This window comes from Pinus tabuliformis, chromosome 8 (genome assembly GCF_031772625.1).
Source record: "Pinus tabuliformis cultivar Carrire ecotype Pingquan chromosome 8, CPIR1, whole genome shotgun sequence".
Classification (NCBI taxonomy): Eukaryota; Viridiplantae; Streptophyta; class Pinopsida; order Pinales; family Pinaceae; genus Pinus; species Pinus tabuliformis.
In genome coordinates, this window is record NC_142294.1 from 1,925,055,113 (window position 1) to 1,925,071,684 (window position 16,572).

General features: G+C 40.1%; 1 protein-coding gene across 1 annotated transcript; it reads left to right on the forward strand.

The window, feature by feature from the left end:
• The first annotated feature begins 2,530 nt into the window (after positions 1–2,530).
• Positions 2,531–16,246, forward strand: LOC149244211 (UDP-glycosyltransferase 91C1-like). Its single transcript, XM_089371472.1, has 2 exons — positions 2,531–3,182; positions 15,477–16,246. Exons 1-2 carry the CDS (start codon positions 2,531–2,533, stop codon positions 16,244–16,246), a joined length of 1,422 nt encoding a protein of 473 aa, XP_089227598.1.
• The last annotated feature ends 326 nt before the right edge of the window (positions 16,247–16,572 follow it).

A 16,572-nucleotide genomic window follows, 5' to 3' on the forward strand; every position in this document is an offset into this window, starting at 1 on the left:
TGATAATCAGATTCCACATCTTGAAGGGGGGATTCATATACTAGATCAACATGTGGAATCTTCTTTTGAGGAACAATCTCCCCTGCATGACACTCCAACAACTGATGATGCTTTAAGTGATGTAATTGATAGAATTGGGAGACTCAATATTGATTCAGACCCAACTCAATCAACAGAGCAGCCTGGACCATCTCAGAAAGGTCCCCCAAAGTGGCTGACAAAGACACTTGAAAGTGTTCATCCTGATGAAATTGGAAAAACAGGAACCAGAAATACAAACCGACAAGATGGAGGTGATGTAGATAACTCTAATTCACCTGTTGATATGGATGTTACTTATGATTTTGAATCGAACTTGTCTACATATTTTGAACCAACTTCCTTCAAAGAAGCTGCTTCTCATGATGAATTGAAAGAAGCAATGCAGAAGGAATATGATGCCCTCATAAAGAATGGCACTTGGAAGCTGGTTGATCCTCCATTTGGAACCAAACCAATTGGCTGCAAGTGGGTCTACAAGAACAAATACAAAGCTGATGGCTCACTTGACAAGCACAAAGCTAGGCTTGTAGCAAAAGGTTTTGCACAGAAGGAAGGGGTCGATTATGAGGAAACTTTTGCCCCCACAGCAAAATGGGCCACCATCCGGACACTCTTTGCACTAGCTGCTCAGAACAGTTGGAAAGTCCATCAAATGGATGTAAAAATTGCATTCTTGAATGGAGATCTAAAAGAGAATGTTTTTATGTCCCATCCTGAAGGATTTGCTGTGAAAGGACATGAACATAAAGTATGCAAACTTGTGAAGTCCTTGTATGGCCTCAAACAAGCACCATGAGCCTGGTATGAAAAACTAACTGAGCATCTTCTGAAACTCAACTTCAATCATTTTGATCTTGATGATGAAACTTTATTTGTCAAGAAAGTTGGCAAAACAGTTGTATATCTTGTGGTATATGTAGATGATCTTTTAATGACAGGGAACAATGAAAGCTATATTGCATCCATAAAGAAAGAATTAGGATTTTTTTTTGAAATGACTGATTTGGGCTATGTTCATTACTATCTTGGCATTGAAGTAACCCAACATCCAAAGTCCATATTTCTTCTCAAAGGAAATACATTGGAGATTTGTTAAACAGATTTGGCATGACAGAGTGCAATCCTCTTTCTACTCCAATGGAACAAAACTTGAAGCTCACATCTATTGAAGGAAAGGAATTTGAGGATGCAACAAAGTATAGACAGCTTGTAGGAAGTCTCATCTACCTCACTACTACCAGACCAGACATTTCATTTGCTGTTGGAATCCTCTCCAAGTTTATGCAAAAGCCTTGTGAGGGACATTGGTCTGCTGCAAAAAGAGTTCTAAGGTACTTGAAGGGAACTCAAGACCTTGGAATCAAGTATACACAGGTGGACGACTTCAACTTGATTGGATACTCTGATTCAGACTTCGATGGAGACAAAGAAACTGGGGTATCTACTTCAGGATATGCTATGAGTCTTGGATCAGGCACTGTCTCCTGGAGATCATGCAAACAATCAGTACCAGCAGATTCCACAACAGAAGCAGAATATGCGGCAGCAGCTGAAGCAACGAAAGAAATTGTGTGGCTCAGGAAAATTCTTGAAGACTTGCAGGTAAAACAAATACAATCAACTCCACTCATGATTGATAACACCTCTGCAATAAAGTTGGCCAAGAACCCAAAGTTCCATGATCGTACTAAGCACATCAATACTAAATATCATCCGATCCGACATCATGTTGAGGCCAAAACAATCCATCTCCGCCATTGTTCCACAAACGAGCAAATTGCAGACATCTTCACCAAAGCTCTTGGAAGAGAAAAGCTTGAAAGATTCAGAACGATGCTTGGACTCACCAACATCCCTTTAGATTAAGGGGGGGAATGTTGACACCTAATCCGAAACGGATGGGTGAACTGGACAGTCATCAAGAAGATGAACTGATCCGTCATATGTATGTATATAAATAATAGATAGCTAATGAATAATACATCAGTTCTTTCTTCCGCTCATTTATTCTGGAGTTACCCTAGCCTGACAATTTTGATAAATTTTGATAGAAATTTTGGGGAATCTAAGAAGATATTTTGAAAAATCTAAATTATCTAAGATTTAAGATTTTAGGTGTCCGCCTGAAGAGATTTAAGATTTTAAGTGACGAAATTTCTGATGGTAAATCCATTTCCATTATCAAAACTAGAATTGAAACACCACTGTATCAATTTTTTTTTTACAGAAAAAAATTACGTCATCAAAAACACGATTCAATTATTATAGATTCAATTAAACGTGTGATAATTTACCATTGGTAAACCACGCCAATCTAATAATGGAGTTCTTCACAGATTTGACGTTCAGTACACTTTCCTAAAATCCTGCTCTAACGGACTGTCCCGAATTAACATTAATAATTTTCAATATTTGAATGGTACTATGCCATTCAAAGCCTTACGGTGAATGGTAGTTGTGTGCAATGTAGTTTATATTGTCATGATGGATGAACGAGAGAATACAACTCTCTGATAAGGAAGCTTGTGATGGACAATCAAAGTGGCGAGAAAAAGCTTCACTTTCTGGTATTTCCATGGTTGGCACAGGGCCACATAAATCCCTCTTAGAGCTCTCCAAGGCTCTTGCAAGCCACGGCCACACAGTCTCCTTCCTCTCCACGCCTCTTAACATTTCCAGAATAAAGCGATCCTTACAGCTTCAGGAGTGTCCAGGCCGGATCGATCTGCTGGAACTTTCGTTACCGTCCACGGAGGGACTGACTCCCGGAGCGGAATGCACTGCAGACATCCCGCCGGAAATGGCACTTCTGTTGAAGAAAGCTATAGACGTCATGGAGAAGTCATTCCGAAGCCTGCTCGGGCAGCTCTCGCTGGATTATCTCGTCCACGACTTCGTGCAATATTGGGTGCAGAGCGCGGCTGCGGAGATAAGCGTTCTGGCCATTTATTTTTGTGTTTTTTACGCTACCTTCTGCTCTCACGTCGTTCACCCTTCTAAATTGACGAACCAAGATCTAACTGCCGAGCAGATGGCGGCGCCGCCTATTGGGTTTCTGTCTTCGGCGATCACTCTCAGGCTGTACGAGGGCCGGGATCTGTTACTTTTGAACGGAACAATACCCGGCCTACTTTCTCCAGGTTCTCGGGTGGTTAAATGCCTGGAAGGATGCGTCACAGTTGTTGGAATTTTCAGATAAATTCCATAACAGACAGACAAAAATTGCTCTGTTTTTTATACTCTGTTTTTGCACAGAAAAACAGAAAATTTCTTGCTGGAAACGGTGTTTCAGCAACACAGTTTGGTGTTGCAGCAACTGAGTTTGGTGTTGCAGCAATGCAGAATAACACTCTATTTTAACACAGAAAAATACTCTGTTTTTAACTCAGAAAATAGAAAAATTTGTTCTCTGGAAATGGTGTTGCAGCAACGCAGTTTTTTCTTCAGTTGTTGTAACTTGTGTTGCAGCAACGCTGTTCGTGGTGTTGCAGCAACGTAAATTTTTTACGTCAAGTATTTTTTGAGTTACGGTGTAACAGCAACGGTGACGGTGTAACAGCAACAGAAAAAATTAACTTGTATTCATCAAAATAAACTAACTGTTACAGATTTGTCTTCGTCATACTGAGGGAATTTCACAACTTCTATTACAAAATAGATTTACCAAGGAACGCTTTTGTTCCACACAAATAACGTCTAAACTTTCTATCAGCAAACAACCAGAAAGCAAATTACATTCAAATTTCTGCACTGCTGTGCATTTCACTGTTCTGAAATTATTCTTCTTCCTCACGCTGCTACGTGCTCTCCTCTGCTTTGTGTGATTCTTCAGCTGCTAACATTAAAACAGAACTGTTGTGTGGTATTTATATGCTAAAACGTATCTGATTAAAACAATAAAATATTACAAAATATCTTCTAATGTTTATCTCTGTATTTAATGCAGCAAGGCGGTGATGCTTCTATCAAAAAACAAGTCGGCTGTCTGCAGGGGAATTCAATTGAAACTTTAATGCATATTTGTGTGCAAAAATATCGGGCTTGACTTTGATGCACCGATCAGCCTGGATATTTACTGCAGATCAGATTCTTGTCTAGCTGTTCATTGTTGCGGTTGGAATTAAATTCCAACACTCCCCCTTAATTTCAACTGCTGCATACCCAGACATTTCCTGAAATGATCAAAACCTTTCTTTGCTAATGGTTTTGTCAAGATGTCAGCTAGCTGATCCTCTGTTCTGCAATGCTGCAAAACAATCTCACCATTTTTAACCAATTCACGTATGAAGTGAAATTTTGGTGTTTATGTGCTTTGTTCTTTTATGAAAAACAGAGTTTTTAGACAATGCTATTGCTGAGCTATTGTCACAGTAAATGGTTGTGCCCTTTTCTTGTTCATGACACAAATCTTTGAGAACTCTTCTCAGCCATGTTAGGATATTCCGACACATAGGAAATAGTTAAGTTCAACTTGGTCTAGTATAGAGTTAGGTATAGAGTTAGGTAAAGTGTGTTTCTTTACCGTTGTACATTTTGTAACTTACAATCCGACGGTTCACTCTCTCCTCGGTATTACCGACACTTGATCCGCGGCTTGACACCCGATTGGTCCATGAGTTCTATTTAAAGCGCATTGAGGGTCATTGTTCGGGTAATCCGTGCATGAGAGAAGCTTATGTAAATTTTCATTCTTTGATTAATAAATTGCCTGTAGTAGCCACGTTGGCGCAGGCCGTGGACTGTTTCCCTCTTTGAGGGGTTTAACCACGTCAAAAATACTGGTGTATTGATCTGTGATCTGGTTGTGAGCGGTGTCCTTTTGGTGTTCTTTCTGAGGAACTTACCCTGAAAATTCCTACATGGTATCAGAGCTATTTGAGGGCCGCGTCCGTTGGTGATCCAAATCGGAAGCCGGTAGAACTGCATGCGGCTGTCGTTTCCTAGATCTACTGTTTCTGACTGCTTTCGGGCCAAGAGGACTGCTCTGTTGTGTTCGGAGCATCTGTTCCAGTGAGGAACCCCTTTCATTTCACGTGAAAAGGTTTCTGGTAGCCCTATCTACGTCATTTTTAAGATCTGGAGGTATACAGTCTTTATTTGCCGTTTAATGTTATTTTCTCTCCGCTTATTTCGGTTTCGGTTTATTTAGCTTTTTTTTAACCGGATCTATACCTTTCATTTCTGCGTATGCTCTTTTCCCTGCGACTCTGTACGATCTGGGCAAATCAGAAACAGAAGGGAAGGATTTTTCTCATGCGTATGCTCTTTTCCCTGCACCTTAGTGTGATCTCGGAAAATCAGAAACATTGAGAAAAATATTTAGTTTTTCGGCTAAAGCTAACTTTGAGCCGCAAGGTTCATTTTTGAAAATATCTAGTTTTTAGGCTAAAGCTAACTTCGAGCCATAAGGTTCGTTTTCTTTGCATGTCCGTGTTGGGTTTTGTGTTTTGTGTTTTGTAGGGAAAAAGAGCTTTCTCAAGGCAAGCACGCAAACCAAGGCCCCCCCCCCCTCTCTCTCTCTCTCTCTCTCTCTCTCTCTCTCAAATTTTTTGTATAGATCAATTGGTTCAAAGCTATTTTAAGAGAATAGAGGTCTTGGGTTCAAGTCTCCATTTTGTGGGGGCGGATTATTTCATTCCCGCACATTCGCGCACTTTGCCAGCAACTTCAACAATTTTTTTTTTCAAAAAGCCATAACTTCTTCATCCGGAAGCCTTTTTCAGAGCCGTTTTTTTTAAAACAGACTAATTTTTCAAGATCTATCCATTGGAACACTTACTTTCAGCATCTTCAGCTTCAGTTTTTAAAAAAATGGAAAGTCCATGCCAAGTCATTCTTGACAGCACTAACTACTTCCAATGGATAGCCTACATGGAAGATTTACTTAGAAGTAAAGGTCTCTACAGAATAGCCACAGGCCAAGAGAAGAAACCAAAAGATGAAGACAAGGCTGCAAAATGGGAAAATAGACAAGATCAAGCACGTGGTTTGATAGGGATGTCTATTTCTCCTGATCTTAGATTCCACATTGCAGAACTTGAAACTCCTCATGAAGCATTGGAACAAATCACTAAAGTTTTTGGGATTAAAAATGAAATTAGAGCCCATCAACTTGAAAATGAGTTGCTTACATTGGATCCTAATAATTTTTCTTGCATTGAAGATTTCTTGTCCAAATTCAAGACCCTTAGATATCTCTTGGAAGGTGTTAAGGTTAAGAAAGAAGATAGTAACCTTATTTATTCCATCCTTACTAAGTTGGGACCAGCCTACTCTGTATTTGTTTCCACCTTCCATTCTACAAGGGAAGCTTTCATTTGTCAAGGAAAAGACTACAAGGCCCCTTCCTTTGACTCTTTTTGTGATTCTTTAATAAGAGAACACGAAAAACTCTTACACCTTGGTCTTCTTAATCTTGGAAACTCTTCCAAGAAAGTGTTAGCCGCCCAGCAGAAACCAAATTCAAAGAATCCTAAGAAGTCATATCCTAAAAAGAATGGTCCTAAACCAAACAAGAGTCCTAAGCAAACTCAGCCTCAAAATGAAAGATCATTTCAGCAAAATGATAAGACCAATAAAAACAAATGGAAGAAGACTGATAGACATTGTAACTTTTTTAATCGAGATGGCCACTTAGAATCTAAATGCTTTAAGAAGATGGAAGCCTTGGAAGCCGCAATGAAGAAACATAACATCCATGTGGAGCATTCTTCAACTTCAACTTCAACTTCATCTTCAGGAATGGCACTTTCTGCATGTCGCTGTCAATCATCTCAGTCTGGTTATGCATTAAATGTATCTTCTTCTTCTCATTCTCATGAGTGGCTCATTGGTTCTGGAGCCTCTTATCACATGGCCAAAAACCAAGCCATGTTTTCTTCTTTAAATGATTGTAACACCAAAAATATATATGTTGGTGATGATAGATCTCTTAATGTTGTAGGGACTGGAACTGTTCATCTAGACAATGGTCAGTTTAATGATGTATTATGTGTTCCAACCTTATCCTGCAACCTTCTATTTGTATATCAGATAACTCATTCAGGTGAAGGTAAAATTGTTGAATTTTCACCTCATGATGTTGTAATCAAGGATCTGAGAGATCCTAAACAGATTCTGGCTACTGGTATTGCTGATGATTCCACAAGGTTGTATAAGTTTCACAACTTTGGGTCATCAAATCTTCCCTCAGTATTTGTTGCTCATAATGATGAAGTGAGCAAAATTTGGCATGAGCGATTTGGTCACTTAAACTATCGCTCCCTTCAGCATCTATGTAAAGAAGATATGGTGACAGGTCTTCCTATGGTATCTTGCAGAGATGGTGTTTGTTCCGAATGTGTACTCGGAAAACATCATCGGGACAGTTTTGAAAAATGTGCCTTTTGGCACGCCTCAGCCCCTTTACAGCTTGTGCACAGTGATTTATGTGGTCCACTTCCTGTTGCTTCATTCTCTAGCTGCAAGTATTTCTTAACTTTCATTGATGATTTCTCCAGACGCACTTGGGTATACTTCTTAAAACTCAAGAGCGAAGTATTTAACACTTTTTTGGCCTTCAAAGCCTTTGTTGAAAAACAATCTGGACATCAAATTCTTAAGCTAAGAACTGATAATGGTGGAGAATATGTTAAAAACACATTCATCAACTTTTGCACCGAAAATGGAATTCAAATGCAACATACTGTTCCATACACTCCACAACAAAATGGTGTAGCTGAAAGGAAAAATCGCACCTTAAAGGAAATGGCTAATTGTATGCTGCAATATAAAGGACTCAGTCTTAGTTTTTGGGCCGAAGCAATTAATTGTGCAAATTATATAATAAATCGCACTCCCACTAAGGTTCTAAAGAATATCACTCCAGAGAAGCTTGGAGTTCCATTAAACTAGATGTAAGTCACTTTCGTGTTTTTGGAAGTGAAGCATGGGCCCATATTCCAGATGAAAAGCATAAAGCTTTAGAACCTAAGAGTGAGAAATGTACTTTTGTTGGATATTCTGAAGATGTAAAAGGTTATAGACTTATTCCATTTAAGTCCAAAAATGTTATCATTAGAAGAGATGTAAAATTTGATGAAAATAAATCGGCATGTGAGCCTAGTCCGGCGGATGTGCCACCTCTTCCTATCTCTTCTACTTTTGAAAACATTTCTTCTTCAGATGATGAAAGTGAGGATGACAATCCTCCCCAACCTTCTCAGGATCCTCAACTTCCAAGATGGGTCTGTGCTACTCGGGATGCAGCAGGTAATCTTTGCCGGTGATCCTACAGATCAACGACGTACACGTTCTCAGTTTGAAAGAGCCTCTTCTTTACCGGCTCAAGCTCCAGTAAATCATGATCCTGACACTTTTGCAGAAGCTTCAAGCCATCCACATTGGGAAGCAGCTATGAATGAAGAATATCATTCATTGTTGGCAAATGATACATGGGATCTTGTTCCTCTACCAAAGGGACGCAAACTTGTTAGATGTAAATGGGTTTACAGAACCAAGTATGGACCAGATGGGAAAGTTGATAAACATAAAGCTCATCTTGTTGCTAAGGGCTTTTCACAGGTTGAAGGCATTGAATACACTGAAACCTTCTCCCCTATTGCCAAAATGAACTCTATCCGCCTTGTTCTTTCCCTTGCTGCCTCTTTAAAATGGGAAGTCCATTAGATGGATGTTAAATCTGCCTTCTTGCATGGGGACTTGCATGAAGAAATCTATATGGAACAACCCATTGGCTTCATCCAAACAGACTCCAGCCTTGTATGTCGACTTAAGAAATCTCTTTATGGTCTCAAGCAAGCTCCTCGGGCTTGGTATGCCAAAATGGACAACTTTCTTTTAGAATCTGGCTTTTCTAGGTGTTATTCTGACAATACTGTCTACAACAAGAAAGTGGGCAACTCTCTTATCATCCTTGTTCTTTATGTTGATGATCTTATTCTTACTGGTAGTGATCCCAACCTTATAAACCATGTGAAGTCCAGCCTTAAAAAGAAATTTGAAATGACAGACTTAGGACACTTACACTATTTTCTCAGTCTTCAAGTCTTGCAATCCAAGGAGGGTATTTCCCTTTCCCAGTCCAAGTATGCTTGTGATATTCTTCGTCATTTTCACATGGAAGACTGTAAGCCAGCCCCTTCTCCCTTTCATTCTGGAGTCAAACTTTCAGTCTCTTGTACTTCTCCTGAAGTTGATGCTACCTTATACCGTCAACTTGTAGGAAAACTTTTGTATCTAACCCATACTCGTCCTGACCTTTCCTTTGCTGTTGGCCTTGTTTCTCGTTTTATGCAAAAACCCCGTGAAAGTCATTGGAAAGCAGCTAAAAGAATACTTCGTTATGTTCGAGGTACAGTACAGTTTGGGATTCATTACAGTGCCAAAGTAACTCCTCTATTAGTTGGTTTCACCGATTCTGATTGGGTTGGTGACCCTGATGATCGGAAGTCTACTGCCGATTATGTCTTCACTCTTGGTTCAGGACCTATTACATGGGCTTGTAAGAAACAGGCTGCCATTTCTCTTTCGTCAGCAGAAGCAGAGTATCGTGGTGCCGTGGAAGCCAGTAAGGAAGCCTTGTGGCTTCGTCAGATCCTATCAGAGTTTGGCTTTGAGCAGCAACATCCAACCACACTTTGGTGTGATAATCAAAGTGCCATTCAGCTATGCAAAGACCCAGTCCAACATCAGCGCAGCAAACACATTGAACTACACATGCACTTCATCAGAAAGCTCATTCATGACCATGTTCTTGAAGTGCAATATTGTTTAACAGATGTTCAGGTTGCAGACATCTTCACAAAGGCTCTCACAGAGGCGAAGTTCACTAAACTTCGATATATGCTTGGAGTTCAGGAAGTTGTCACTAAGGGGGGATAGGCTCTAGTGCCTCCTTCCTTCTCCTATTGTGTCATATTTGTAAATCCTTCAATCCTATCCCAAGTTGTTCTTAAGGGGGGATGTTAGGATATTCCGACACATAGGAAATAGTTAAGTTCAACTTGGTCTAGTATAGAGTTAGGTATAGAGTTAGGTAAAGTGTGTTTCTTTACCATTGTACATTTTGTAACTTACAATCTAACGGTCACGATATGTAGTGATCCGACGGTTCACTCTCTCCTCGATATTACCGACACTTGATCCGTGGCTTGACACCCGATTGGTCCTTGAGTTCTATTTAAAGCGCATGGAGGGTCATTGTTCGGGTAATCCGTGCATGAGAGAAGCTTATGTAAATTTTCATTCTTTGATTAATAAATTGCCTGTAGTAGCCACGTTGGCGCAGGCTGTGGACTGTTTCCCTCTTTGAGGGTTTTAACCACGTCAAAAATACTGGTGTATTGATCTGTGATCTGGTTGTGAGCGGTGTCCTTTTGGTGTTCTTTCTGAGGAACTTACCCTGAAAATTCCTTACTGCTTGGCATGCTGCTGCTGTTGCTGCCACATACTCTGTCTCTGCTGTTGACAAAGCCACAACTGGTTGCTTCTTGGAAGCCCATGAGATGGCTCCCGATCCCATATGAAACACATATCCCGATGTGCTTTTCCTATCATCAACACTTCCAGCCCAATCACTGTCAGTGTAACCTATCAACATGAAACTTTCAGAAGAGGAGTATAAAATACCAAACCCCTTCGTTCCATTCACATACCTTAGAATTCTCTTGGCTGCCTGCCAATGAGTCTCTTTCGGTCTTTCCATAAATCTGGAGATTAAACTCACAGCATGCATAATGTCCGACCTAGTTGCAGTCAAGTACATAAGGCTTCCAACTATGCTCTTGTACAGTTTTGGATCAAAATATTTGCTGCTGTCTTCTTTGGACAATTTCAGCCCCACTGCTGTTGGAGTCACAGCAGCCTTGCTGTTCTGCATGTTAAATCTCTTCAACACAGCTTCTACATATTTATCTTGAGAAATGAAAACACCATTTTCACTTTGCAAGAAAATATCTTAAGAAGCCCAAGTCAGTCATTTCAAATTCACTTTTCATGACTGCTTTAAAATCAGCAATGAGAGAAGCATCATTACTAGTAAAAATCAGATCATCTACATATAAAACAACAATAATAATCTTACCGTCATTCTGCTTTATGTAGAGTGTGGGTTCACCATCACACTTATCAAACCCATTCTCAATCAGATAAGCATCAATTCTGCTGTACCATGCTCTTGGAGCTTGCTTCAACCCATAAAGAGCCTTTTTCAATTTACAAACTTTATGCTCTTGGCCTTCAACTTCATAGCCCGGAGGATGATCAACATAAACCTCTTCTTTTAACACTCCATTCAGGAATGCAGATTTAACATCCATCTAATAAATCTTCCATTTGTGTTGTGCTGCAATAGACAACACTGTTCTCACTGTTTCCATCCTTGCTACTGGTGCAAAGGTTTCATCATAGTCTTTGCCTTGTTGCTGCTTGTAGCCTTTCACAACAAGTCTTGCTTTGTGCCTGTCAATCTTACCTTCAACATTGCTTTTGGTCTTATAGACCCACTTAACTCCAATGGCATCCTTGCCTTCAAGGAGGTCCACTAACTCCCATGTTTTACTCTTCTCAATTGCACCAATTTCTTCATTCATTGCTTCAATCCATTTATCTTCATTTACAGCATCTTCAAAATGGATTGGGTCATCAATATGACAATACAAAGCGAATAATGAATTCAGACCGGTATTGTTACTTACCTCTCCTTGTTCATAAATCTCATTCAGATTTCTGAATCTTGGTCTTCTTGGTGTGCTTGGAGTTCCATCCGAACTTGAGGGTATTTCAGATCCCTGTGGTGTTTCAGCATCAGCTGTTTGTGGTGTAACAACATCTGTTCTTCCTTGACTTCTCAAGGCTGTTCGGATTCCAGCTTGTGGTGTGGTTTGTTGTACTTGCTGTGGTGTAGGAGGAGCCACCAAGGAAGGATTATTTGCTGCTGTCCCTTCCTCTTGTTCTTCATGAGACACAATTGTCTTCACATTCACTGTTTTTTCTAAGCTTCCATCCCAAGCTTCATCTTCAATGAACTGCACATCTCTGCTTATAATTAATTTCTTGGTGGATGGATTATAGAGTTTGTATGCTTTTGACTCATCACAATATCCAATAAAGACACACTTCTACCCCTTACTATCAAGCTTTTTCCTTAGCTGATCCGGTACATGTGCATATGCAACACAACCGAATACTCTCATGTGAGTGACAGTTTGCTTTTGACCACTCCATGCCTCTTCTGGTATTCTGTTCATGACAGCTTTAGTTGGGCATCTATTCAAGATGTAAACTGCGCAAGTAACAACTTCTACCTAATACTCATACGGCAAGTGTTTTGCCTTCAGCATACTTCTGACCATGTCAAGAATGGTCCTATTCTTTCTTTCAGCAACACCGTTTTTCTGAGGTGTATACCTTGCTGTGAACTGCTTTTGTATGCCATTCTCTCTGCAAAAACGCAGAAAGTCTTGGGAGATGTACTCTCCTCCTCTATCTATTCTGAGCACTTTGATATAATGCCCACTCTGCTTTTCAACAAGAGTTTTGAAGTGGCGGAATTTCTCAAACACTTCACTCTTCTGTTTCAGCATATACACCCATGTCTTTCTGGTGTAATCATCAATAAAAGTTAAAACATATTTATTTCCAGCAAATGATGGTATTTGCATCGGTCCGCACACATCAGAATGAACAATTTCCAAGGGTGCTTTTGCCCTTATACTCTTTCCTACTGGAAAGCTTTCCTTGTGTTGCTTGCCCAAGATGCAGCCTTCACAAAGGCTGTCCGGTTTCTCAATCAACGGCAATCCCTTTACCATGCCATTTCTGTGCAACAGATTTAGGCCTCCGAAATTGAGATTTCCAAATCTCAAATGCCACAACCAATTCACATCTTTCACCTGTTCCTGAAAGACTTCTTGTGTTACAGCCGCAATAGTTCTGCCTTCCTTCAAATCTGCCCTGAGTTTGAGAGGAAACATTCTATTGCTAGTCATCTGCACCTATGTAATGATCTTCTTACTTGGAGGTATGTCTCTGATAGTACATAAATCACCTTTGAAGAACACGTTGTAACCTTTGTTTATGAGCTGTCCAATGCTCAAAAGATTACATTTCAGACCAGGTACATAGTATACCTCTAGCACAATCATCTGTTCTCCATTTTTTGCTCAAATACTGACTCTGCCCTTACCCTTGACAGTTATCTTATCATCAGTCCCTATTTTTACCTCAGATTTCACATTTTCATCCAGATTGGCAAACATTGCAATATTTCCAGTCATGTGATTACTACAACCTGAGTCTAAGAACCAAAAATCTTCTTGTTCGTCTTGTGCTATGTTACATGTTAACAACACGTTCTTTGGGTTCTTATCTTCTTCATTTGCAAAATTAGCATTCTGCCTATTATTCATGTCATTTTGTTTTTTCTTACATTCATTGGTCTAGTGCCCAATTTTCTTACAATAATGACATTGGACTTGGGATTTGTCATACCTTTGTCCATGAGCTTGCTGTTTGCTTGAACCTTTAGCTTGGTTCTGATTGCAGCTCCTTCCGCTTGTGCTAGCAGGGTAATTTATGCCTTTGTTTTGGCTTCTACCACGACCTCTGTTATTTGCTCTGCCTCGACCTCTTCTTTGTCCAAAAGACATCTGAGTCTTAAATGCTTGCTCAAAAGAGGAATTTGCTCCTCTACTCAGTCTGTGTTAATGAGACAAAAGAGAAGCACTCAGCTCATCTACCGTGAACTGTGAGAGATCTTTTATTTCTTCTATTGCCACCACAATAGATTCAAACCTTGAGGGTAAACATCTCAATATTTTCTCTACAATCCTTCTATCTTCAAGAATCTCACCATGAGATCTTATCTGGGTTATCAAGCCAATAACCTAAGTGAAGAATGAATCTATTGTATCAGATTCCTTCATGCTGAGATTTTCAAAGTCTCTCCTCAACATCTGCAACTTTGCAGTATTCACCTTCTCCATGCCTTGGTAGGCAGTTTGGAGAATATCCCATGCCTCCTTAGATTTTGTTGCTACAGCAATCCGCGGAAAAACACTTTCATGTACTGATTGGAAGAGGAAAAAGAGGGCTTTGGCATCCTTCTTTCTGTCACCCTTCAACTGGTCTCTTTCTGCTACTGTCAAAGCAGCCAATGTTGTTGCATCTGCAGGTTCAGCATAGCCAGTTTCAACCAGCTCCCATATTCCTTGAGAAGCAAACAATGCTTTCATTGTTATGGACCAATAACTATAATTTTTCCCATTAAACTAAGGCAGTTGGGGATTTGTAAAACTTGTTCCAACATCTGCCATCTTAACCTGTATTGGTAAAGAAAAGATACTGACTGTATTTTGAAAACAAGCAAAAAACTTTCTCTGCTGGAAAAATCTGCTCAACAAACTTCTTACAGCTCCTACAGTGAAAAACAAGCTCTGTTTTTGACTCACTGAGTGCCTAGAGCAGCTCTGATACCATGTTGGAATTTTCTGATAAATTCCATAACAGACAAACAAAAATTGCTCTATTTTTTATACTCTGTTTTTGCACAGAAAAACAGAAAATTGCTTGCTGGAAACGGTGTTTCAGCAACACAGTTTGGTGTTGCAGCAACTGAGTTTGGTGTTGCAGCAATGCAGAATAACACTCTGTTTTAACACAGAAAAATACTCTGTTTTTAACTCAGAAAACAGAAAAATTTGTTCTCTGGAAATGGTGTTGCAGCAGCGCAGTTTTTTCTTCAGTTGTTGTAACTTGTGTTGCAGCAACGTTGTTCGTGGTGTTGCAGCAACGTAAATTTTTTACGTCAAGTATTTTTTGAGTTACGGTGTAACAACAACGGTGATGGTGTAACAGCAACAGAAAAAATTAACTTGTATTCATCAAAATAAACTAACTGTTACAGATTTGTCTTCCTCATACTGAGGGAATTTCACAACTTCTATTACAAAATAGATTTACCAAGGAATGCTTCTATTCCACACAAATAACATCTACCCTTTCTATCAGCAAACAACTAGAAAGCAAATTACATTCAAATTTCTGCACTGCTGTGCATTTCACTGTTCTAAAATTATTCTTCTTCCTCACGCTGCTGCGTGCTCTCCTCTGCTCTGTGTGATTCTTCAGCTGCTAACATTAAAACAGAACTGTTGTGTGGTATTTATATGCTAAAACATATCTGATTAAAACAATAAAATATTACAAAATATCTTCTAATGTTTATCTCTGTATTTAATGCAGCAAGGCGGTGATGCTTCTATCAAAAAACAAGTCGGCTGTCTGCAGGGGAATTCAATTGAAACTTTAATGCATATTTATGTGCAAAAATATCGGGCTTGACTTTGATGCACTGATCAGCTTGGATATTTACTGCAGATTAGATTCTTGTCCAGCTGTTCATTGTTGCAGTTGGAATTAAATTCCAACAACAGTGGCTCTGAAATCCTCTTTCCACGAAGAAGATAAGTATTTTCGTTTCTTCCAGGACGCCATCGGAGCTCCTGTTTTTTCTGTCGATCCGCTCACGGATGTTGTCCACCCCGCCACCGCCACCGGGGGCGAGCGCTCCGTTGTGCTTGAATGGCTAGACAGGCAGAGGGCAGCCTCAGTCATTTTTGTGTCGTTCAGCAGCGAGGTATTTCTGTCCGGACACCAAATTCAGGAGCTGGCGCTAGGTTTGGAATCAAGTGGGCTCCTGTTCCTATGGTGTCTTCGCTTTCCTCCACATTCCGATGGTGATCGCGATGACCCGCTAGGGCTCCTCCCCAAGGGACACGAGAGTCGAACCCAGGGACGGGGATTGATCGTCCAGGGCTGGGTACCGCAGTTGCAAATCCTCTCGCATCCCTCGCTGGGTGGGTTTCTGAGTCACGGTGGATGGGGTTCCACCATTGAGTCACTGAGCTTCGGAATACCCCTCATTTTCCTCCCCATTCGAAATGACCAGGGCTTGAATGCCCGGCTAATAGCCGTGGAATTGAAAGCAGGAATTGAAATAGAAAGAGGAGACGATGGCTCTTTTATGAGAGAAAACATATGTACACCACTAACCATGGCAATGACTGGAGAGGAAGGGGAGAAGTTGAGATCGAAGGCGGCGCAGGCCCGCGATATTATAGCAGCCAATAAACAAAGTTACATCCGTGATTTCCTTGGAAAGCTCGAACATTTGGGTGAAGACTACAAGAAGAAAAGCAAGTAATGCAATATTGTTATCGTGAAAAGTATTATAGGTCATTAAAGTACGTGTATAAATGAAATAAGGTGATGGCAAATGTATTATTTTTCTACGTGTGCATCCTTCTTGTACAAGCACAGGTGGTCTTCGTTTATGAAGTTAGAACAGATTGTATCAGATCTGTTGACCTTCTTCCAAGTGCGAACAGTTTCAGACAGAAGTTCTTCATACTCGAATATCATTTAAGTGTTTTTATGGGCGATGTAAGTATATTTATGTGTGATGTTGCTGATATGTAAATATGGTGTGTAATGTTACATGTAATTTTATTTATTTTTTCTAATTTATTT

What these genes read in the sequence shown, in the direction of transcription:
- LOC149244211 (XM_089371472.1), top strand. Translation starts at nt 2,531, where the DNA reads ATGAACGAGAGAATACAACTCTCTGATAAGGAAGCTTGTGATGGACAA. An exon ending in ACCCGGCCTACTTTCTCCAG is followed by an intron (nt 3,183 to 15,476) that starts GTTCTCGGGTGG and finishes TTCCAACAACAG; the next exon opens with TGGCTCTGAAATCCTCTTTC.